We start from the raw sequence: 25,821 nt of genomic DNA on the forward strand, positions 1-25,821 counted from the left end.
AATGCTCTTTTTATTTTTCAGTCTCTGTTGTTCTGCTCTTTTCTTAGAGACAGATTTCTTAGAGACGGAGCTGTCCAAGGTAGTTTTCTATTTTTGCAGCTAGAACAAACCCTGATATAGCAAGGCTGAAGCTCACACTGCCAGCCAATCAATTCTTAATGACACTGCACAAACAAAGGAGAATGTTGCTGTACAGATACACACTTGCGCACACACACACACACACACACACACACACATCTGCCTCCATCTACTCATCACCATCAGCATTATCATTGCAAGAGAGCAAGGAGTCACAAAGGCAAGACTTTCCATGACTCGACATGCAGTGGTAGTTTTTTATTCCCTCCAGAACTATATCATGCTTGGTATGAGCACCCTGAAATTAAGCAGATACTTGAGTAACTCTTTTGGCAAGAGTTAAAGTGTGTATCATAAGGTGCAATTTACCCAGATTTTGACTTTAGGCAGGGCAAGGCTATGGAGCCTAAAGATACAGCATTTAGTTTTAAAAGAATTAAAAACACCATTACTTTTTCTGAAATATGAACTTTTTTCAGAGGTGGAGAATTAAACTACAGGGCATTATACTGTATCTGCAAACATGTACATGAATTGAACTGTTGTTGTTTTCGCCACTAGTTCAGCTATTCTCCCTCTAAGTTAAAATTGGAAGAGAAACTGTATTCACACACGGCATTTTTTCCCAGCTGCTGCTGTCTCTGTCTTCATGAAAAAAATGCTAATATGCCTAATATAAAATAAATGGCCTGTGATGCCGCTGACACACTTAACCAAAGCACTTTATGTGATCTTGTCCTCATGATTTGTCTGTTGGTAGAAACAAAAAGAAAAAAAAAGTGGTATGTGGCTGACGTCACAGGCTGTTTTTTCTGAATTACATTTCATTTGTAATTTCCAGCACATCCATCACAGCAGTACTAGATTTTACAAGTAAACAAATGTGCTTGAATGGGGACCAGAGTCTCATAAATCTACCAGAGGATCCCTGTATTGTGTCCTATTTTTTTATAGCTTAAGTAATGACATGAGCTTTTGTACCCTTTAGTTTAGTACCCTTTAAGCTTTCCAATTTGTAAGTATTACATGGCGTGCCAAAAGGCTACCAAATGCTGTTTCCCTTTCCTGGCCACTGGTGGCTTCGCACTCACTTGGCAGTACTCCACATATGGCTGTTAAAGTATTAGGTACAATGGTTTTTCCACACAGTGATGACAGAGCATTAAAAATAGGGGACCAGTGAGTGAGTAAAGAGCGGCAAGACCAGCACATGTGTATTAATGGGATTGGGTTAATACATCTAGGACAGTATGGATCAATGGATGGCTAGTTTATCATTCAAATAATGAAATCTGTCAATTGTCTCACCATTGTCTGGATTCAAGGACCTCGATTTTGTCTCCCTCTTCCAGGCTTTGGATGGATGTAGCGTGTAGCCTCATTTCTTGTTTTACGTTACAGTGAGCCTCTGATGTTTCTGAGTTGACTGCGGCAATTTCTGTCCGATCTGATATGGTGCTCATGTCCGCTGCTCTGGGGCCTGGCAGCTTAGGCTTCCGATTGCTCTACAGCATCAGGGAAATGGGGAAAAAAAAAGCTAAATGAACTTTAAAAAAGATTCTGATATGGGTTAACAAGAAGCTGAACACCTGGGCCGACTGTTCTGACGGCTGAAATCTTAAAGTTGGTTTATAAATGGGATTAAATAGTTCTGTCAAGCAAAGCTCCAAAATACACACAGAGTCCAATACCTATAGGATACCATAGAGCTGAAAAAAATGCCTTATGTGATCTCTAAAGCCCTCTTTGGATGGGATAGTTTAACAGGGGTGAGGTCAGATAATTTCATATATCTCCAGTGACATTAGTCTCATCCAAACCAACCATGTCTGTGTTTTTCACCGTACTGTTTTTCATCAAACTCAGAGGTCCTCTGATAAATTTAATCCTGCACTAACAGAATCTTAGTGTATGTATACAATTATTGCATTTTAACCGACAGCGTAGAGACATCTTTCACTGAAACCTCTGTATACACCCTGTTTACAGCTCTGATGATTTAACTACCATGGGTAACCTAAAAAAACACCAACTGCACCAGTTATACTGCCTACTGGGAGTCTGCTAGCTGTTCCCATTTCTGTAAAATTAGGGAGAAATTACAGTAATCCCATCTGAATAGGCATATGAAATTACAAACTTACCTGAATAGGTATATGAAATTACCGCCCTAATTACTGTTAGTAATTAAAAGTCAGATGTCATTTAGGAATCTAATCTTGTTCAAATAGCACTTCGTTTGACTCTGTGTAATCAGATTGATTTGATAGCGGCTCTTTCCATCCCCTCTCCAGCCGATGAATTGCATTTTCAAAATAATGAGCTTGGTGGAGAGGGAATGAAACTGGGAGCACCTAAAGCTCCTTTTCAGGAGCTCCCATTGAAAATTTTCAGGTTTGACGCAATTGCAACACACACACACACACACACACCAAGAGAGAGAGAGGGAGACAGAGAAAGAGAGAGAGAGAGATAGAGAGACTGTATTTATATAGTGGGTGGGAATGGAAGAATTCCTAGAACTACAACTGTAACATCTCTGCACCCCTGCTCACCGTGTAATGAGACACCTTGACATTTTCAATATTTATTTAAGAGTTATTTTTTCAGCTGTTCAGCTGTCACAATACATACACTGTATGTCTGCGCAGGCACTTAAATTAACTAAAAAACCATGACGTAGCATTATGCGGTGCATGCTAACAAGTTCTTCTGTGGTAGCTGAAAGACGAATGTAACTTTTCCCATCGCAATGCTTGGCAAAGACAAACAGCAGGCTAAAAACTCAAAATGTCAAGGTCTGCCTTAAAGTTTTCAAGGGTACTCACAGGAGTAATTCCCAGGTGGCTCAGAGAGTGGGGAGGGGGAGGAATGGAGTGATGGCAATATCAGCCCTTCTATATGATTGTAATCATTGTGCATTCAAACAACCTCTTCCATTATGCATATCCTCCTCAGTATGCCATTCACCTGCAATGTCACTCACTTCCTTTTGTTTTCAGCCATGCCGTAAACAAATGGGGAATGCATGGAAACATATATTTAGGTCTTTTATATTGTATTCACCATCAGAAATGCTCAAATTATGTCGGCACTGAGCCATACATAATATAGAGTGCATATATAAAGGTGCAGGGAACAGAAAATTATCTTTGGCTATATGGCATTGAAAAATAATGCACTTGTACTGTACCTGTGCTCTGGTTCCACCCAGTTGTGGGTGACACAGAAAGTAAAATTACATATATTTTGCTCTTTTTGTACAGTGTTATCTGCTTTTGCTGCCACAGATTTGGACATGCTATCTTTTTTTCTTGCAAAACCTTCCTCTGATGTGATCTACCCCTGGGGTGGAAATGAAAACTGCCTCATAGTTTCCATATGAAAGCTTTCTGACTCCTGCGAGCACACTGGCGTGAACTCCAAGCCCACCGTCCTCCTCTGACTCAGTACATCCTTGTAGCTGTATCCTTATGAGGATCCTCCACGGACTACGTTGGCCTCCATCTCGCCTGGTGTTAACATGTGTGCTGTGTGATCAGACAGCACACCGATAACGCTTGGCCACATAAACACAGAGGCGTGAATGCAGCCGACCCAAGATGCATTGAAGATGGATTGCGATCTGATCGTCCAAAACACCTCCAGAGGTGGTCAGCGACACATTGTGACCATTAAACATTAGTGTAAATGCACATGCGTCGCCGCCCTGGGCTTTCCATTAATGTATTAGACTGTGACAGGCTGCCACTTTTTAATTTCTACCGCCACTCACATCGCTGCAGAAAAATATATATTTATATATTGCCGTTATTATTAATGATTATGATGGCCTGGTTGTCTTTGCTGCCTCACTGCATTTCTTCTTGCTTGAGCCAGGCTGCCACTCCTCCCTGCTGACACACACACACACACAAGCACTAACAAAATTGGTTTTAATCTATCCCTCGCAGTACATTATGTTCTCTTAGACGGTGATGCTGTCTAAACTATGAAAACAAAGGTGAAACTTAATTAAGAATATTTCCCTAACAAGAAGACACAATGCTGCTGCTGTAACTGTATGTAAGGACAACTGAGACATACGCTCCTGGCCCTGAACGGAGGATGTGACACTTGTGGTTGAGTGTGATCGGATTGCAGAGAGAACTCAGTGTAAGCTTCATAATAACAGCTGTAAATGTAGTTTATCTTTAAAATATCCAGACGCTAACTGGATACGAGACGCATGTTAATACCAGGTGTAAAGGGGGTCATTCATGTCCTAATTCTGAACCTTTACTCTCACCACTACATGCCACACCTTAATGTACACACACACACATACACTTCAGAATCAGCTCGGTTATTGTCATTTAACACTGAAACTGTTATATGTTTTCTGTCATCAGGCCGAATGCCGACCACAGTCCTGGGAAAAGTTTACTCTCCAGACCCTGATGACTGGGACAACAAGACATATGTCTTTGAAGGACACGTGCCGAGGTAACTAACCTGCCTCTCGATCGACCGTCCGGCCCTGCATGCTTTTCCTCGAAGGCACAGAACACGCTCGCCTTTTTAATCTGCACGAAGGAAGATTTCTTTATAAAAATACGCCGTGAGGTGAAGAGCGTCCCACCCACCTGAGACGCTGTAGTTGTCTTGAGTCGTCCAGATTCATTTCATATAAAACCTTGTTTTATAGTGTGGCTCAGATCAGTTGAGGTGGTCATGTTTGAACCTTCAAACCCCTCACGGATCATTTGACAGATGATTTCTCTCCCGTACTGTTACGTCTGTCTGCGCATTTGTTGTTCATTTGCAAATTTCTGTCCATATACAGCAGTTCTGTCAAACCTCTCACCTTTTGCCATCCAGTCCCATCTTACCGTCTTCCCGTTCTTCCTTTGTTCCTCCCTCCTCCCTTTCTTCTGTCTTTCTTTGCTGATGTGTGTGGCTCAGTGCCATTGGTTGTTTTATACCAGAGGCTTTGGTCTGCTCTCCTTCAGATTTCCCTGTGAAGCCAGAGGCATTGAACAGTATCCTTGTCAGTTTTATACACACTCTGTTTCTCTCTCTCTCTCTCTCTCTCTCACACACACACACACACACACACACACACACACACACACACACACACAGGCTCAGAAGTCCCAGAAAATCGCATATCACGAAAAGTGACACTCCAGCACCCTGCGACACCTAAATCCTTTACGTCTTCCAAACCGAACTGAGCTTACGACAACAAACTTCCTCCCATCTGTCACAAACTCAAACTTAAGCCCATACGGAGAGTGAATTTGATATAAGGAGTTCATTTTCCTCTCCTCTTTGTTTGCTGTTTCAAAACTTCGTCGACTACGCTGAGATTAAGGTCAGGTTAAGAGCACATTGTCAGTCTTATCATTTCTGGGCTGCAAAACCGAGCCTGTCAAATAGTTCTGGTCTCCTTCATATATTTCCGTTTTAATGCATGAAGTCCACCACAAATAGCTGATGCCTACTTAGTTGCACACCTGTTTAGTTTTTGATTTGGTTTGCTTGGCAGACATATTGTATTGCAGAGTTGCATCAGTTCACCGTGTAACTCATTACATAAATTACATTAGAAAATGCCATAGTGACTTGGCACACCATCCCTTTGCTGAAAGTCTTACACGAGCCCGTATTACAGTATTAATAGAATACTAATAATAAGTAAACTGGGGCATGAATTACTGTAAAAGCATTCTTCACCAGAGTAAATGGTGCTAACTAGGAAAAAAAAAAAAAAAAAGATAAGCTTGGCAATTCTGCAACAGATTTGAAATGGTCTTTGATAATTTGAGGAAGCGTGAATACAGTTAGTTGCAATCTTAGACTCAATCCATGCAATGCGGCATACTCTGTAAAATGAGCTACTATGGCCCTTGTCTGTACAAGTGGTTTATTATTTGATGTGCCAAGGTTCTGCCTTTGATTTCCTCACTAATTAAACTTGAATGAGCTCATTTACAAAGGGAGCATGAAGATGAGAACCACGTGAAATTGCTTCCTCTCATGTCTGTGCGCCTGTTACTCACTTTCTTTTCGTTTTTTATTTATTTTTTTTTTTTTTCGTTTTGTTTTTTCCCCCTCTCTTCCCCTCTCTTTGGAGCCTGTATAAAATGGAGTTACATGTAAATGTGTGTAATGGGTGCAACATATGTACTACTCGTGTTTCTTTGTTTCCCTTCGATGTCTGTAAGAGAAATCTGGCTCCATGTCCTAAAATTAACTTCTTAGCTCACCTTTCCAGGGCTGGCAAACTAAAAGCAATCTCACTGCCAAGAATGATTTTTCCAGCCAAAGTAATTAAAATAAAATTTTCATAGACACATGTAGAGCGGCATAACAGGCAGCAGACTGTTTGATACAGACACATTGTTTGGTTCTGATTTCATCTCATGGGCGGCCCACGGGGACAAAGTTTGACAACAAATAATGACTAAAGACTGTGTAAGATGGAGGAATGCAAATGTTGTGATTTCAAAAACACCTGCGATTTTCTGATGAACACCTTCATGTGTTCATCAAACCAGTACAAATTTCTTAATGTCATTTTAAAATTGTGCAAATACAAATACAAGAGATCTGGCAAAACTGTTTCAGATGAATATAATTAATAATGGCGTAAACAAGTAAAAACAGTCATATTGACATCAGGAAGATAAAAAAAAAAAAAAGAGGAAAAATTCGAATCGCACTGGAGGTGCCCTTTTATTTATTTATTTTTTTTTTTTATTTATTTAATTTGCACCATAATACAGAGACAATTACATAGATTAAAAAAATAATAATAATACAGAAAGTGCTGGAGAGGTAAAAAACCCAAAATGGGCTTATTCAAGGAAACCTCCCCAAAAATGAAGATAAGATAACAAATAAAATAAAATACTCAAAATTCAAATAACGACAAAAACAACAACAACAACGACAGCAAAAGTACAAATACCATATTATAACACCAAAAAACAGTATAAAATTAAGAGTAAAAGTGAAAGTGAAATAATTAGGTAGAAGCTGTAGAGTTGGTGTATTAGATAGGACTTTAGTCTAGACTTAAAAATAATCAGAGATGTAGATGTTTTCGCTAAATGAAAGTATGAATTCCAAAGTAATGAACCTCTGTAAGTAAAAGAAAATTGACTTTGTGTGGTACGGCAAAAGGGAGTATGAAGTTTAACGGCGCGTCTTGTATTGTGAGAATGAACCTGAGAGTTAATTTCCGACCTTGCCTTGATGCTGTAAGTGTGCAGGACCGTCTTTTAACTGTTTTTTTTCTGTGTGTGTGGAAACCCTCAGCTACTTTATCCTGAACAAGCGAACGGGGTTTCTGATCATCAAGGAGAACGCTCCACCTGGCACCTACCAGTTCCAGGTCCGCGTGTCCGACGGCGTTTGGCCAGATGCCGTCTCGACTGTTACCGTTCACGTCCGCGAGCTGCGTGATGAGGCCATCTACAACTCCGGATCCCTCCGTCTGGCAGGTGGGACTGCGTCTACAGAAACACACATCCTCACACATACACACCCAAACATCTGTCCCAACCTTGTAGTCAAGACCTGATGTCATTTTTTTTTTTTTTTTTCCACACAAGCTTTTTCATTTTGTAAGTAAACTTGCCATGTAAATAATGAAACACACTGCACAAGTACACTTTAAAATATGATGTCACCTGTCAGGCAAGCATAGAGTCTGAACAATGGGGTTATTTATCCATGCAAGCACATGATCGTGGGAGTTGTGTGAAAACAACGCAGCTTAGTTGTGAAGATGCATTGTTAATTCAGTTTTCATGTAGGATTGCTTCCTTTGTTAATTAGACCATGCTCAGATTCTAAGATTTGCGCAGCATGTTTTGTTTTTTAAGTTGTAGAAATACGTGTTTACAGGTAAACAGCAGTGAGGTGTCACACCCTGTCGAACTCCCGCGCTGAACAGCCGTGCCGTGAAAAAACAACATTTAAATGAATCTTGACACTTACACGTCCACACCTGCAGACCTGCGTTCAGTCAATTATTGCTGCATTTCATTAGTTGTTTCATTTCCCCTCCTTAACGTCATCTCGGCCTCGTTAATATGTAATCCATGCTGTCGGTGATGTTTCGCCGTTATGTTTTCCTCGGGTGACTGCGACATGTATGTCAAACAGATCGGTTGAATTTCCATAGGATTATTGTAATTACATGGATATTGGTTTAATTACTAATACTGATGTCATTTGCTCCTCTTATAACTTGATGCTGCATCAGGGAATAATGGATAACTGCAATGCATTGTGGCTATGTACCTCTGAAGTGGCTGTGGTTGTTGACTCGCTCCCTCAGCCCTCCGTGAGTCGATCTCACCAAGTTCACTTCAGGTTTTCAGAAAAAAAAAAAAAAAAAAAATGGAACAACAGCGAGGAGTCCCCCAAGGACGAGCGCCGAGGGGAAGTCAACGAGGGCGAGTTAAACCGCTAATGAAACGCCGCGTATCACCTGACCTCCGAGTGTGTCCTTGAGTTATCGGTGCCAATTGATCATTTGCTGACTTCAGTCTTATTTTCTCATTTGCACTACAGTGCCTGACCTGAGACCCGAGCGTCGGCTGCACAGCCCAGATCACTTATATTCCCATTTTTGCTCCAAGCACGGCTCAGTCAGTTATTACAGATGCATTCAGCACGCTTGCAACCTTGCAGCCAACCGTGGCTTCAACCGATTGCTGATCGTCCGATTTAAGTTACCTATCTGCGTCCTGCAACACCCGTAATACTGCGGCAATCGGTGCTGCATTTATCAAAGCAAGTGTGTGATTAGCTGATGACAGGCGGTGATGACGAGACGTTCGCCTAAAATTCTTGCCTCTGACAAACGAAGTGATGGCGACCGTGGTCAGTACCTACTCATTTGTCTCCAGTCATGGAAAATTGATGGACTGCTGATTAGTGTTTGCTCAGGTTGTTTGCAGCGTGTCAGTGGACTGTCATCTCCTCAGTTAAAGATGTTTTCTCTAGCATAAGATTACGCCATCATTAATCCCTCATCTCTGACTCAGGGGATCTCAGTCGTTGTCAGCACACAGAGACAGAAAAGCTTGTTTCCATTACTTATCGTGGAAAAATAATTAGTCGAGAGGTTTTGCTCAGCCAGCACATTCTCCTCACATGCTGAGCAGCATCCATCATTACCTGATGTACAGCACAGTGCCTGTCTGCTCAGAATTAAATTCGCTTTAGAGAAATGGGACATGGCTGAAGGATTTTTATGATTTCAGAGATATTGAAATAGAAGCAGAAGGGGAGGCCGGAGGGAGCGCGCGAAAAAAGACGGGGAGAGGAGGAAGGATGGAGGGCATACTCATGCCTCATATAAGTAGATAAAAGGATTTGCTCCTCATTCTAAAAACAGGACTGAGGTAAATGAATGCACACCAAATGCACAGAGACAGCATGGTGGAGAGCAGCTGCCACCCACATTTCAATATTTGTTTAAGGGGAATGAATCCATGTGAGGAGAAGGCAGGGGTAAATGTGTATTTAGGATAAATTGAGAAATGGAAATCAACATGAAAACATTGCTTAATGGAACGGCTCACTTTTTTTTTTTTTTTTTTTTTTTTGGTTTGTTTGTTGTTTAATCCAGAAGAAATGGTTCGGTTTGTCAACAACTTATCGCTGTGGGGTGGTCCGTTCATCGTGTACTTTTTGAATGATTTGACTGTTTCCAAAGAGCCATTAGCTGCAGGGCTTATTGATTTAATGGGGCCTGGTTACAGCAGAGGGACCCCAGTTGAGGACTGGAGAGCGCGGATGTCAACTGCTGCTGTGAATACGGCTTCAAAATCATTCAAATGCTTTTAACCTGCAGTTCATCGATGGGCATACACGCAAAAAAAACATCATTTTGAGCTTTTATGAAATACAACATAAAGGAGTAATGACTTTGAGATCATCCTGAGGCTTTGGGAACCCACCAAAACAGAAATTGTGGATTGGTGGATATATACCAGGAGCCATTTCCAGCATTTTTTTTTTCTTTTTTTTTTTCTTTTTTTTCTAGGTGGGGCTTTAGAGTAAACAGTCTCATTGATTCTCAGTTTCGGGGATTATGAAAATATTCCACTTATAGCATTACCTACACCCTTCTTGACATTCTAAATCCCATTTCAAGAACAAATGTGGAATGCAATAAGGACGCACAAAGAAAGCACGACTTAAATCTGCCTGCCTGAGATTAAGCCTCTCGCTCTCTCTCTCTCTCTCTCTCCCTCTCTCTCTCAGTCGTTCTCGCTCTTATTTATACATATATAGAGAGAGAGGATAGATAGATAGATACATAGATAGATAGATAGATAGATGCGATAGACACGACGTCCTTGAAATGCCCACGTTACACAAGAAGCCTACATAGAAATGCAAAGTGCTTCAGGGAAACCCACAGAAGAACATGACAGTTAATGCACAGCATATATAATGCATGCAGAGACTTGGTCGGTGGACTGTTATTACCGGATGAAGGGATGAGGACTTCATGAGCTGTGTCTGCAGCGAGAGCGGCCTGCACAGGCAGATAGTGTGGGCTTAAATACAACCTCAATACTTCTCTCTCACGCTATCTGTCTCTCTCTATCTGTTTACCTATCCACATCTGTTTGCATCTCTCTCTGAGGTTCTTGCATTATAGGATCAATAAAGAGAGAAATTGGGAAAATATCTCGTTTGCCACCTGAGGGATCAGCCGTGTGATTGCTGAGACTCCCTTTGCCACCGTTTACTGACAGTCACAGGCGGCGCTATTAGGAGGCAAGGGAAAGCTTAGCTTCCCCAAAATTGTCATAACAACAATGAACTTTCTCGGAAATGTCGTTTTTGTCACTAATTATTGGCAAACATTAAAACTCACAAAGCTTCAGGCAGGTTTACTCTAAAGATTCACAACCAGGCGGTGCATTGTTTCCATCACAGCGGCTCCTTTTACTTCAGTGTTTCTGACAGCCAGCTCCACGCTGCCTTCACATGACTGGGACATCAGAGTGTCATCTATACACATTCAACATGTTGTTTACCCAGGAAAACGGACGCTCTCTTCCCTGGTATTTCCCACAGTGGAAATTAATAATTTCTTTCTCTTGAAAACATTAATTTCTCCCGAGGTTACATCATGAATGCCGTGTTATCGCTGTAGTCACAGTTTTACAAGAGGCTTATTCTGCTGTGTATTTGGACTCGCCATGAAAGCGGCTCGCTGTGTCACATCCAGACACACACAGTATTGATGTGGAGGTAAACAAATGTTCTTCAACCAGACACCAGCGACTTGACGCGTCAGTCACAGACAACACCATCACCCGTCTGATTCCAGCTGAGACGAGGCGCTTTACGCCGCTGCAGCTTTTGTTTTCCGGCGTTGTGCATCGGGTTCGTCTCTTCACGACCTCTCGCCGTGAGGACAGCGGTTCTGTCCAGCCATGCTTACCGGAGTGGCTATCCTAAAACTATTTTCAGTCCACGAACTCAAGCTGTTAGCGCTGAACATTTCAAAACATTTTCCTGGCTTGAGCACAGGAAGCAGGTAGATGCCATTTTCTGTTTCCCATGCCGACAGTTTATGTGCAGATAGGGAACCAGCTTTCACTGTCCGTGGGGTCAAGGACCGGAGAAAATATTCATGGCATTGAATTGTATATAAAAACCAAGATGAGGACTTTCTGATAGTGTCTGTGTAGCTGCTGACTTTGCCTAATTTTGTCTCAGGAAAATCCTGGAGATTTTAGCTTCCCTTCATCACACAGTTACTCTCAATAGCTGTTTATTTATGAGCCAGGTTTCCCAAAATGTTGCAAAATGAGTATGATCTCTTCAAATATAAACACTAGTTTTCTACACAAAAACTGAGAGATTTTTTTTTTTTCCCCCCCACAACAAATGGATCACATGAAGGATGCAGGAGTATTAATGTTAATGGTAATATCATTATTTATGCAGCACTTTTCAAAACAGCTTTGTGGAGTGCATCAAAGTGCAATAAAAGACCAAAGACAAATCAATAAAATACAAAGATAAAACACAGTGATGAAAATAAATAAATGTGCAATAAACAGAGTCAGCAATAACATCACTAAGATTACCGAACAGATTAACTATACAACTAAGATGAAAGGGATGGAAATGAATAAAAGCCAGATTTATATAAGAATTTCACGATACAAGTAAGTTTTCAGCGTGGCCGTTCCAAAAGACAAAAGCCCGGACACCTTTGGTCTTCAACGTGGATGCACACACAGTCAAGTTCAAGTTTATTTATATGGGTTAGGGTCATATTTTATTTTTTTTCTGATATTATTTTCCCTACCTTTTATCTAGCCATTGCCATTCTCCATTCATTATATAATATTAACATTAACTTTCAGAATCTCCAAACTTTGTTGACGCCAATTTTCCATCATCATAATTAAGAAGTTGTTGCTGGTTTTCCTAAAAGCCGCAGCGCTTATGCTAGGATGACGTGAAGAACTTCAGATTTGATGGAGTGAAAAAGTCCTTCTTTGCCAGAAAACAATCTGAACGTTTCGCTTGCACACGCGTTAGTTTGGTTTGTTTGTCGAAGGCCACGATGTAGCCACAGAAGCAGAACATTATAAATTCGGTGCTTCAACCAAAAATGCAATTTACAATTTAAAGTCCTCATGATATGACTTTTCATGATCTCTTTCTAATATTTAAACGTCCTCTTTCATCCGCCTATCCCTTCAAATAAAATTGTATCCCTTCAAATAAAATTCTCTCCCAAACTGATATCCTGTTGATTTGCATTTGTGAATGATCCTTCGCTGCACTCTGTCCCATCCAAACATCCTTTTTCAACAGGAAATACATCAAATCAAGAAAGTAAGAGACCATTTCTCGTAGTCTTCAAAGGAGGATGGAGGATTTTGATTGTATGTTGTGAAACCTCAAGTAGCCCCGCATGATTTGCAAAACGGTTTGTTGTAAAAATGTAAAATGTGGGTAAACTGTAGTCAGCGAGCCAAACATTCATAATCACTTTAAGGTCTGCAGCATGCAATCTAGACAAGGCTTTCAGTTAGTAGAAAACAACTTAAATCGTTTAGAGATGATCCTGTTTGGCACATGTACCAAAATAGGTTTGTGAAATACTCCTTCCCCACACACACAAACAAACACACACACACACACACACACACGCATGTTTACTTATATCACTTTGGGGGACATTACGTAGACTTACATTAATTTTCTGACCTACCTTAACCAAAACCCTAACCCCACCCCCTCTTCATCCTAACCTGAATCCTCAGCCCCATCCTCAACCACCCCCAAACATAAAATAACCCCAACAGAACACCTCCTTCTTATTCGTCTCCTTATTATTTCCTAAATCAATAGCAGCCAAATGTCACTGAATGTTGCGATTGCACTGGGGAGCCAGGGGAGGGGCTGCAGGTCGGTGGGATTTAGACAGAGCCCTCACCAAAGGGCCCTGTCCCCCTAACAACCTCACAGTCACCTCCCACAATTCGGGTAGCTTATCCAACAGAGCTTAGGGCCCCGATTTGGCGCAACATGTAAAGACTAAAGGGAGGAGGTGATTCCATAAGGCTGGACCAAGTCTGACAGCTCCCACCTCCCAGTCCCAGACGTCGTGGTTTCACCTTAACTCTGACCCGGTGTCAAGGCGGGTTGTTCTTCAGGGTTGTGACAGGTAAGACACAAATGTGGGCCCAGGGCCGCCCCTGGCCAAACCGGGGCCCTAAGTGGCATTTTATTTCAAATTCAGTTCCCTTTGTCAACAAATGTATCAGTTGCACTTATTTATATCAATATTTCTCTGTAAAGTCTTCTGAAAAAGTCGTAACTGTCACAAATTAAATAAATTCAATTCAAATAGCCTTAAACTGATCTTCTTTATTGATGCATAGATTGATAGGCTAATATTAAGCTAATATACGACCACCAACTGGTCAATTTACCACCCCTTTTTCACAGAGGTGAATGCAAATGCAGACAAATACATTAACAAGACATTCAAGAAATGGTAAGAGGGCTGGAAGACTACTGGAAGGAGACTCTCTTCTATCTCATTATGAGGAGCAGCTAAGGTGTTTATGCGGCGCCACAAAGTTTTACATTTATTTCAACAACATACCCACCTTCAAGTGAAGCACGAGCTTCCTCTTGTTTTGATTTTTTTATTTCCTCTTAGTTGCCGTCTCTCTCCTCACCTGCAGCCGTGTCGGTGCATCTGACCGCTGATTGGTCAGATGCAGATTTCTGTCAATCATTGCAGACGCATGCGGTGGGGTGTCAGGTTACAGGTCTGTTTTTTTCTCTCCTCCTGGCTTGGGCTGACTTGGTGGAGGGGCGGCCCTGTGTGGGCCAGTGTTTTTTCTCTGGAAAACTCACCTTGTATGCCTCCCTTACTACTGAAATTGGAGATGGGATTGGTGTGAGACACTTAGTGTATCGTTCTTAACACCTAACCTTAACGTAACACCTAACCTTAACCACTGACTCCAAAAAGCAGCTTTTTCTAAGTGGGTACATGGCTTTTGTCCCCAGTTGAACAAGCCATCCCCAATTACCCCGGGTTTTGAGTCTGGTGTGTGTCCCTGAAGATAGTCAAAAACATACCCATACACACACACACACCCAACCCCCCACAACCGCCACCACTTTCAAAACGCTCCCTATTTCTGGACTCTCAGATAGCGGATAGCGGGTGGTCAGGACCACCCGCTATCCGCTATCTGCTAAAGTTTGGGCTGTTACGAGAGCGCGCCCAGGCGGCTTCAATGCACGCCCCGATGGAGCCTCACCACGCACACGGTCGGACTGATACCGGGACGCCGCCGGAATGGACTGAGTATATTACTCATATAGACTGTTTAGAGGAAAGACTGTTTTAATTGGACACTTACGCCAGCACGTTTTATTGTTTTATCATAAGCCAGCAGCTGTGCTATATTTTTATTATTATTTTAATATTTTATTTGCCCAATCTACCTTGTCAATAAATTAGTTTACACATAGTTCCACCTCTGCCTCTTGTGTGTGTGTTGTGTGACCGGGGGATTTTACTCAATCAGTGCAACCTTGTGACACGTCCACTTGGACACATGTGGCTCCACCTCCCGAATTAACTCGCCTATAATAAAATATATAATATGTATATAAAGCCAACCTGCTTTAGCCTCAGTAGAAGTAATGTTGGCAAGTGCTGCATGTGGAGGTAGAGGAAAGTCATCTTCACTGACTGTCATTTGTTCACATCATATAATCTGTGTTTTCGAGTCTGTCCTCATTTCACTAAATTTTATGAAACTCCATTGTTATTTATCTACCTTTTTGTTTATCTGTGTGCCTGCCCGCCTGTGATGATGAGTTGTGATGAGTCCCTCTGTCTGTGTGAGTGCCTGTGGATCTGTAACTGCAGCTTAGTGTTCCCCATAAAAAAAAAAATAAAAAAATAAAAAATAAAAAAAATCTTTCCCGTCAGGGTTTGTTTGCCTGCCTGCCAGTTGGATTTGTTATTCTCAAAAAATTAATGCCTTCCATGACTCATTTAAAAGTAATGCTTGCAGCGGTAATTTTCTGGAGTACTTTTAGATTTCCGTCAGATTACTTTTCTGTTGCACGTCCAAAAATTGGTGATTGTGTCCTCTCTGACTTGTAGAAATCAGAATAACTCAGTTTCATTGCCTATTTGTGAATGACCGTAAAAGCAGTGTCATAAATATGAAATGTTTGGTTATTGCTTTGCTCAATAAAATTAGAGAAGTCCGGACACAGAAAGTAAACTTTTCTGCCATTTCTCATCAGTCGAATGAAAATTCTTTATACGGGAAGTTAACTGGAGAAGGGTAGTGAATTTGGGGTAACTCAAATTTAATCTGGTACTTTATATCCAGGGAAACAAAAGTTGTGACTTTTTTTTTTCTTTTCTTTTCTGAAGAGTGCTGGGCTGAAACGCAGTGGGACACAGAAATGGAAATTAGATAGAGACAGGAACAAGGGGGCCTCTTGAATAATCCTTTGTGCTCCACTGATGTGCCAAGGATTTTCCTCATATCAAGATCGGATACTGCATTAATGAACCGTTAAATTCTTCTGTGAGGTCTGTGAAAGCCTTATTTTTTGGAGGGCATTTTGGTGACATCGTTGATACTAAAATGGTCACCGTTGTGGTGTTTAAGAGTTTATTTTTATTTCATTTATAGTCCAGTCATTTTATGAAAAAACCTAGGACAAATTGCAAGAGAAGAAAACTCAACTGATTTTGTATCCTGAGTATGTCCTGAGTGAGGGAAAAAAAGTCCCAAGAAATCCCATTGGTGGAAAGTTTTGAAAATCACCTATTTATGACCACATATTACCAAAAAACACTGTTTTTAACACACGGGAAAGGGGTTCCAAATTTTACTTTCAGATATCACTATAAAAATTCACAAGTTGATTACACACATAAAGACAAGAAAAAAAGTCAGTTACAAGTTCTTTGAATTATTCTGTTTACACATGCATATCACACATTATCTGATATGATATGCGCTAATAAGGAATATAAGGAATAAATGCCAGAAGAGACATTTAAACAGTGAATTAAAAGGTTACTATATATATAGTAACCTTTTAATTCACTGTTATATAGTAACCTTTTAATTCAAGGTTACTATATATATAGTAACCTTTTAATTCACTGTTTAAATGTCTCTTCTGGCATTTATTCCTTATATTCCTTATTAGCGGAAATCAAATCAGATAATGTGTGATATGCATGTGTAAACAGAATAATTCAGAGAACTTGTAATTGACTTTTTTTCTTGTCTTTATGTGTGTAATCAATTTGTGAATTTTTATAGTGATATCTGAAAGTAAAATTTTGGTAATATGTGGTCATAAATAGGTGATTTTCAAAACTTTCCACCAATAGGATTTCTTGGGACTTTTTTCCCCTCACTCAGGACAAACTGAGGATACAAAATCAGTTGAGTTTGCTTCTCTTGCAATTTGTCCTAGGTTGACCTCAATTTTGGCCTAAAATTACTGGACTATTATTTATGTAGTTATTTTTGTCTGTTGACTTTGAGATTTTGTAGGTGGCACTCTTTTTCTTCGTCCGTTCACCCATGGCGGCTATCACTACTCATGCTAAGTACCCGTTTTTTCTTCTTCCTCTGTTTCCTCCAAACAAACTGGAGGCTTTCATGAGATGTCCCTGTTGTGTTGGGACAAGCAAAACAAAAATTAGGGCTTGTTTGTGTTGGAGCTGAGCGTTGATTAGGAACTGTGTGTGGGTGTGTGTTCACTTGTTTGTTCATTCGGTCGAGTCCTGTGTGATTCTTTTGTAGAGGCATCACTTTTTAGCTTCACATGAAGGAAGAAACCACGCAGGGACAGTAAATGATGTAACATACAAAGCACCCAAGTACATAAAGCGCTGGTGCACCTTTGGATCACAGCAGTCGTGTTTACATCTCGTGTGCTTCATGCATAACTTTTATTTTTGAAGGCTTCTGTTTCAACAACACATTATTGTTACCATGTCGAGTCTCCCAAAGCATTACTTTTGTCATTTTTAAGGGAACTATGAAAAAAAAAAAAAAAAAAAAAAAAAAAAAAATACTGATAAAATATGGTGTGTAACCAGCTGTTAGATGGGCACTAAAAGGTTACATTATACTGTGGTGATTGGTGTCTCAAGGTAATGCTGCTTTATGGAGAGATAGATTTCATGCCAAATATAGTGAAATGTTACTTGTTTGGGTAAGTGGACTGCAGCAGTAAAATGACTTCCACTTCAGTTCTCTATGTGGCTGTGTTAAATGAATTCTGCATTGTTACTTTATTTTGGAGAATTTGTTTCCCCGAAAAGAGCGTAGTTTGGACTTCACTTCCTCTGGTCATGTCTGTATTACGTTTTTAAGATATTATTACCTTTATTTAAACTCGAAAATCATTGAGGGCTGGACCTCATTTACAATGATGTCGAGTGAAATGACATAAAAATGTACGTTATGAGAGATACAAGGTAAAGGAGAGTAATCTGGTAAAACAAGTGTATTAATTAAAATAATTACAAGATGCAAGATGCAGAACACAATTCAGTTAAAACAGGTGCAGGAGGCTGAATGAATTGTGATCAAGAATTTAAATTAAGTTTTAGGGAGTTTTGTAAAGCATCCCAGGTGTTTGGGGCATAGAAACTTGAAGCAGATCTTTCAAACTCACTACAGATGTGAGGATCTTGCAGAGAAAGCCCCTTTTTTTATGCTCAGAAAGACGATGGGTGTATAGATGGAGGAAGATGTATAGCGTGTGTGGTTTTTATTGGTTTAATTTCTTAGTAAGTTTTTTCCCCCTTTGTTCATGTTAAATGACCAAATTTTACATTTATTGAAGTCCATTTTTACTCAGCAAATTTTAGTACTTCTGAAGTAAAAAAAAAATTCATCAAAATAACCGCCCTCCTCTTTCAAAGAAGAAACGATTAGGAGCGTCTTTATTGGCTTTCTTGTGTGGAGGGTTTTTTTATTTATTTTTTTGGAAAGTGCTCTTTGGTTTGGGCTGTTTTCAGTGAAACAGAAGCAGCTCCAAGGCACTATCCAAATTAAAAAAAAAAAAAAAAAAAAAAAAGAAAGAAAAAAAAAACGTGATTTGCTTGTTCAAAAGAACACATTAAACAGAAGCCCAATGTGTGGCCTTTATCAGGGATCTGCAAACCAAACCGCACAAGGAAGTAGATGGAGCTCCTTCTTTCTCCGTGATAACTGCAAACTTCATCTGGAGCTGGATATTTGGCCGCCGCCTCCCGCTGCCTCGTTGCGTGCGATTGCACACCCGCGGGTGCGAGCGCGTGTGCACGAGCTGCCTCCCCGCCCCACCCGCCGAAGCCCCTGGGAAGGTGAAAGCAGCGGTGAATTGTGAAGATGGATCAAAGCCAGGTGTAAAGGCTGCCACTCTGCGTTAAGAGTTACAACCCCCGCCTCCCCGGCCCGCCGTCCCTCCCGACTGTCTGTCTGTTTCTGTCCTTGTTTCCCCTGCCGGCCTGACTGATGGGAGCTGACATTAGCCTCGATCCCTCACCCTGCCTCCACCGAGCCTGCTCTGAGCCCCCTGTCTTGTCTCTTAATTCCTAAACCCTGTTTGCCTTTGCACCCGCACACCTAATCACACTGCCCACCTCGCTGTGTGTGTGTGTGTGTGTGTGTGTGTGTGTCTGTATGGCCGTGCTGCTATCCTTGTGAGACCCAGTTTGGTTTTAGACTTTGTGTGTGATGTTGTTTTTGTGAAGTGAGGTAATTTTGTCAGTCATCTCCTTCAGTGGCTTAGTGTAAGATTAGGGCTTGGATTAAGGATTAAATATATTTTATGGAACACCTCTGCCGATGCCCTTTTCAACACCAAATCACATCAGTTTGCATGCAGCGATGCTGTTTTCATTGTAATGTAGTTTAGGTTAATGTAAACTTGAAGGTTTTTGTTAACCGAGATGATTTTGCTAGCCATCTCTCCTTCAGTGGATTAGGTTAGGATTAGGACTTGGGTTGAGGTTAAGATTAAGTGTATTATGTAGTCCAACATGATGTAGATGTAGTGTAAAATGTGAATGTAAAGAAGGCAGCAGTGCTTATATTGAAGCTCTTATGCTTTTGTGCTGATGTACTTACAGAGATATCTGTAGACTTGACACAGTACGGATTCTTATGCAACACCACGGCAGAGAGCCTTTTCAATCCCAGATACACATCTAATCCAATCAGTTTACAGGCAGAGATGCTATTTTCATTGAAGTATAAAATTCAGTTTAGGTTGATTTTAAAGGTTATCTATGGAGCAGTGAGGGCAACAATTTTGGGAGTTAAGAATATTTTCACTTGAAGTACCTCAAAGGATAGATGTACTAGGATTAGTGTGTGTGTGTGTGTGTGTGTGTGTGTGTGTCTATATACTTGTACTGCCATCCTTTTGAAAGCCGGTTTGACTTTCAGACCTTGCAAGAGAGTTTTTTTTTTTTTTTTTTTTTTCTGTGAAGGTAATTTTGCTAATAATTTCAAGTGGCTTCATTTAGGATTAAGATTTGGGTTAAAGTTAGGGTTAAGATTAAGTGTATTTCATAGTCAAACATGATGTAAACACAATGTAAAGTGCAAATACTGAAGCTTTTATACTTTTGTGCTGATGTGCACGATGTTGAATTCCAGTAAAGAGATATCGAAACTGCAAAACAGGACCAAAATGTGGGGTGAGCATGTAATGTAATAAGCATGTCATTTATTAGGCACTCATTTGATTTAATTTAATTATTATTATACAGTAAGAGATAAAAGTAACATTATGTGTGTCACATTAAAACCGGCACAGGGCTTGACTCTCTCTCCATGCCGCTGTCAGTCTTGTTGTGTAAGAGCTCACAGAGGAACATGTTCTTGCAAACTACAGTGCATGTTTAAAATCCTCGTTACACACACACACACACACACACCAACAATGTATGCCCACTGAGCCATAAAATGTAGACACAGCTGGGATTATTAAGCCACTTCCTAAAGTCACTGAGATCATTAAAAAAGGATGAAAAGTTCCCTCCTTTTCTCACTTCCCTCGCTCATTCTCTCCTTCCTCCTTCCTCCTCTCCTGCTCTCAGGCATGTTGCAGAGTATTGATTGGACCATTGAGGGGTGCTGCGTGCGCGCATGTGTGTGTGTGTGTGTGTGTGTGTGTGTATAGACGTGTGTGAGAGAACTTTTTCATGTTAAATTGGCTCCTGGGGAATGTGGTGTGTGAGTGTGTGTGTGTGCGTGAGATAGAGAGAGAGAGACTCCAGGGTGACCTCTCTACCAAGGGAGCTGACTTTTAAAATACCCATAATCCTTTGCTGTTTGGTTTTACACTAACTGCACTAACTATAAGTATCCTTTTGCTGTTACTAAGTGTGTGTGTGTGTGTGTGTGTGGACTAAGTGGACTTGAGGGTATTCCAGGGTTCATCTGGTTGCTTAGATATTCTGACATGTTATCAATAATAATGATATAGTGGTAAAAGCTTTCATTTATTCATTGATCTCTGTATGTGGAAAAAAAAAAAAAAAAAAAAAAAAAACGTCTTATAGATTTAGTTTTTCACTATAGCCAGACTTCAGGAGGTTTTGGGCTTTTATTTTAGCATTTCCCACAAATGCTGAGCCGAAATAATCACACAAATCGCATTAATAAAATATTGTTCAGTGCAGTGTACTTTGTTTTATTATTGGCACAGTAAATTTAAAGGCAGAATGTGCAGTAGGATTTAGGATTTAGGATGGCGATGGAATGAAATGCCCAGCCAAAATGTCACGTTGCCATTCTAGCGAAATAATAAATAAATAAATAAATAAAATTGGCCCACCAGCACCTACCTGCCAACAGAAAACAGGCCAACACGGCGTCGCTCTTCATCCTCATCCTCTTCCTCAGTGCTCGCCAGCGGGTGAAAGCCAACCCCACATTCACTCTCATTGCGGAACGACTTTTCTCCACTTTTGCTAGATTTCTTTTTTCTGCATCTGCGATTTTTGTAGCTTCCTATTACATGTTGCGATATCGATCTGGCACCGCCTGCTGTGATTGGCTGGGAGCTACACATCCACTACCCATAGGCCGATACCCAAAGAGTCTCAGCAAAACAAGAAAATCCAGGCAGAGGGCAGCGTCTCTGCAGACACACACACCAATACACACTTCTAGTGGCTCAGAAGTGATGACTGACAGGGATTATTGTTGTATGTGTGTGTTTTTTGGGGGGGGAAATCGTATTCATTCTGCCTTTAAGGCTTGTTCACACTCAATCTGATGCAAATGAATGACACAAAATTGTGAAAAAGTTGGTAGCTCAGTTAGCTAGGCTACATGAAAGCGAAGAAGCAGCTTGTCCACTCTGAGTTGAATCTTGAACCTTTTCCACTGACTAAACAATGGACAAACAGTGATGGAGATAATTCATGATCATCACTCCAGTCCTTTCAGTTCTCTGCGCTTTTTCTAGTTTCTGACTCACACAGATTTCCTACGAGATGATATACACCAGCACCTGTTTTTATTCAAAGTCATTTGTCATTTCAGAATCGGTAAATTTGGTCTGGTAAATATCTGTGTTCACGGGAGTGTTTGCGTGTGTGTTTCAGACATGACAGCAAAGGAGTTCATTGAAATGAGAGGGAAGAAGCAGAGCCGGTATGATTTCCTGGTGGACTTCCTGTCTGAGATGCTCTCCGTCGCCCCCAGTGATGTCAACATCTTCAGCCTGATGGACGTGAGGGAGCGGATGCTAGACGTTCGCTTCGCTGTGCACGGAGGCCCCTCCTACCTCCGGCCTGAGAAGATGCACGGCTATCTGGCCGCCCACAAGCAAAAGGTAGGACGCTGTTTTTTTTTCACTTTAGCTCGTTGTTTACTTTAGCTTGTTGTCCTCGCTCCGGCTGAAGGCAGGTGCAATCAGCGCACTGGAAGAATGATCCATCTTAACAGATCATCTCATCTCTCATGTGTTAAGGAAAACTTTTACTTTGAGACTCAGTGTAAGTGAAAGAATCTGCGAGAGGGATGAGATAAGTCACCACTTATTTCTAGTGAAGTTTCCCCATTTCCTCAACATTTTCCATCACGCTGACTGATTCTGAATAAAATCTCATCTATAACTTCACTATCGAGCCCCTCATGTCTTGCTTGCCTTGGTGCATTTCTCCATTACTGTGCGTTAGGGCCGACGGACTCCAAATATCAACAAAAGCAGCCAAAGCATGCCATTTATATATTGATGCTCGGTAAACTGAGGGAAACAAAATACTTTTCATTCTACCCATAATGCTCATTACTCATTTTTTGCTACTTTCAGAGGTGTATACAAACACACAGCTGCAGCCATCACGGTATCATCACAACTGTACGCAAAGGTCATGACAGAAATGTATCCTTATAAAACGAACAGTCAGTGTGTTGAAAAAATAAATATGTTTCAGCCTTGGGATCCTTAACATTTAACACTGTCTCTATAGATACATTCAGTGAGATGTACATTACTCAGCCTTTACATTTTGATTGACATCTCTTAGCGAGTGCAAGGTAATGAATATGCTCATTTGCTCGTGCTGCAAACCACAGAAAAAAATAGGCTAATGGTCGCAGTAAACATGGTGATAAAAAAAAAAAAAAAAAAAAAAATGTGTTGGACTGCAGCCATAGAGACATGAATGCAGAATCACAGTCAGGCGGCAGGAGTGTGTATTACAGTAAGAACAGCAAAATTACTGGAGGCAGTTGGCAGTTCACAAATCCAAACAGTCCAAAGTTCGAAGCCTATGGTCAGTCCAATCAAGCAGAGGTACAGGATCTGGAGGCGAGATTCAAAAGAAAACCTAGAAGGAGAGGTCATCACTGGCAGGCAACAAACTACAAAGCAGGCAAAGCACAAACTACAATCTGGCAGATTACTCTTGTGCAGATTACTAGCATACAACTGAGATTAATGAGCGGTTGGGTACCAGGTGGGAGGAAAACTTGGTTTGCTGATGGATGATTGGCTGATGATAGATAGATAGATAGATAGATAGATATACTTTATTGATCCCAACCAGGGAAATTCTGGGTGATGAGTGGTGGACAGGGCATGCAGGTGGGTGTGGCAGCTGTTTTGGAGGGAACACTTGGCAGCAGATGACAAGTGAGCAGACAGGAGGGTGTGAAGGTATGGGTCCTGGGCAGGGACATAATAAGGAGGGTCGGGATAAGCCTGGGAGGAACTGGAGGTTCAGGTTCAGTCCATGACAAACAGACTGGTCCTGCATTTCGTTAGTGGTTTAACTTCCCATTGTTGACTTCCCCTCGGGACTTGCCCCGCAGGAGGTCACCCTACCGCCACGCCGCCATTATAAGTGTAATTTTGTTTGTATGAAAAGCTGAAGCTGAACTTGGTAAGATCAACCCTTGGAGGCCTGAAGGAGCAAATCAATAATGATGGTCACTGTTGCGAATATGGGTTTGGGAGTTCCTGTTCTGAATCTTTGGACCTTTTAGTGACCTTTTTATTAAAGACAAGCAGTTTCTCTCATGCAAAGTATATTTGTTATACATCAGAATATATACATGTGGCAAATACAGCTAAATGAGATATAATGTGGACTGGGGTGAAGATAGTACACACATCCTGCTGATGGACATCTGCCTATGCTGGAGCTGCACACAGTATAGTATGGCAGAACAGGATATGTGAATAGTGACTGAGCCAACAGAGATGGAATAATTCTGACGTCAGTAACGTTCACTCAGACCTGCCACTAACAGGCTATTGAAGGACGCCCCCCCTCTACAGTATTGCACAGATAGTACCTCAGCAGAGGTGAGCAGACAGGCTGGCTGATGGCTGGGCGCTCTGTCTCCGCAGGCTAAAATCAGATTGGCAGCTTCGGCATTGTGGAGCTGACTTGGACAGCTCGCTTCAGTTCTGGATCCTCAGTTGATCAGCTGACCAGGATGTTGAAGGCAGTCTTGTACAAATCCATACCGTAGAGTTTGGTGGAAACTAACTCTTGGTGTTTCTCCATTGTTCATGTTGGCTCTGGCAAGCGCTGTTTATTTGGTTGCCAGGCAACAGGATGTGTGCTTCAGGCAGGAGGAGCGACGTCATCAGGGGAAGAGAAACAAGACCAGTTTGTTTGGATCGCTGCAGCAGATGAATCTCACTGAATTGAATATCTGCTGATACAGTTGCTACAAGGCACATTTTTGAGCAGCTCCTCTTGGCAGAATCAAGATGTGATCTTTCTTCTTCCTCTCTGGTCTTCTCCTGCTCAGCACACAGAACCAGACTAGATAAAGTCTCAAGAGGCTGGTCCTTTCAAAAGGCGCCAAGTTTGGGGACCACCTTTTCATTTGAGGGTCTTACAACCAGATTTGTTTAAACTATTATAACTATAACATGTACATGACTGAAAGTGATTTCTTTAAAGCAGTCATGATATTGACATGATATTTACCAGTAGCATTGTTTGGTCCAAAATGAATTATGATTATATTATGAAATTATTTCATAGGTAAACTAAATGTTAGAATGTTTTGCAGCCAATGCAGGCAAATATTCACTTTTTGTGCAAAAGCTTTCCGTCTTTCATCGGTAGTCTGACCTGTTGAACATACAACAGAATTGAACAGAATAGAATTATTTATTAATGTGTCACTACTCAACACGCATGCCAAATGTAGATTAAGAGTCACAAAGCCCATAACAACACATTCATTAAAAAGTTGAAAATATGAAAGGTTTGAGAATTTAGCGGCAGGTCTTAGCACATTCATTAGTTCACAGTTTACAAGATAAAATAATGTACAACTTATTGGTATCATCTAGATCAGTGGTTTTCAACCTTTCTGGCTTACGACCCCTCAAAACAAACCAGTGCCTAATCGTGACCCCATGCCACAGTTTGAGAACTACTGATCTAGATCTTTAAACTTAGCAACATATTCTGAAAAAAGGAATAGCAGTACATGGGACTCAGATTCAGTAGATTCATTACTGCAGAGATGACAGAGATGTCTGTTGGCTGGAGTGTGTGTGTATCTGCCAGTTTTTATTGCAGGTGGAGCAACACCTCGTTGAAATTTATCAAGTGCACTTCAAAGCTGTCTTGACATAATGATCTTAACATAGAGCTCTGTTTCCAAGGACATTTAAATTGACAATAACTTTGTAGTTTGATAG

The 25,821-nt window shown here is 41.0% G+C and overlaps 1 protein-coding gene across 1 annotated transcript in view; it reads left to right on the plus strand.

The window, feature by feature from the left end:
- LOC115376252 (neural-cadherin) overlaps nt 1-25,821 on the plus strand; it is a 376,719-nt gene that overhangs the window by 230,778 nt on the left and 120,120 nt on the right. Inside the window, exons 23-25 of the mRNA XM_030075748.1 lie at nt 4,473-4,566; nt 7,387-7,571; nt 22,250-22,479. Of these exons, the coding sequence (XP_029931608.1) occupies nt 4,473-4,566; nt 7,387-7,571; nt 22,250-22,479 (509 nt within the window). The remainder of the gene's footprint in view (nt 1-4,472; nt 4,567-7,386; nt 7,572-22,249; nt 22,480-25,821) is intronic.

Source organism: Myripristis murdjan, chromosome 3, assembly GCF_902150065.1.
Source record: "Myripristis murdjan chromosome 3, fMyrMur1.1, whole genome shotgun sequence".
NCBI lineage: Eukaryota > Metazoa > Chordata > Actinopteri > Holocentriformes > Holocentridae > Myripristis > Myripristis murdjan.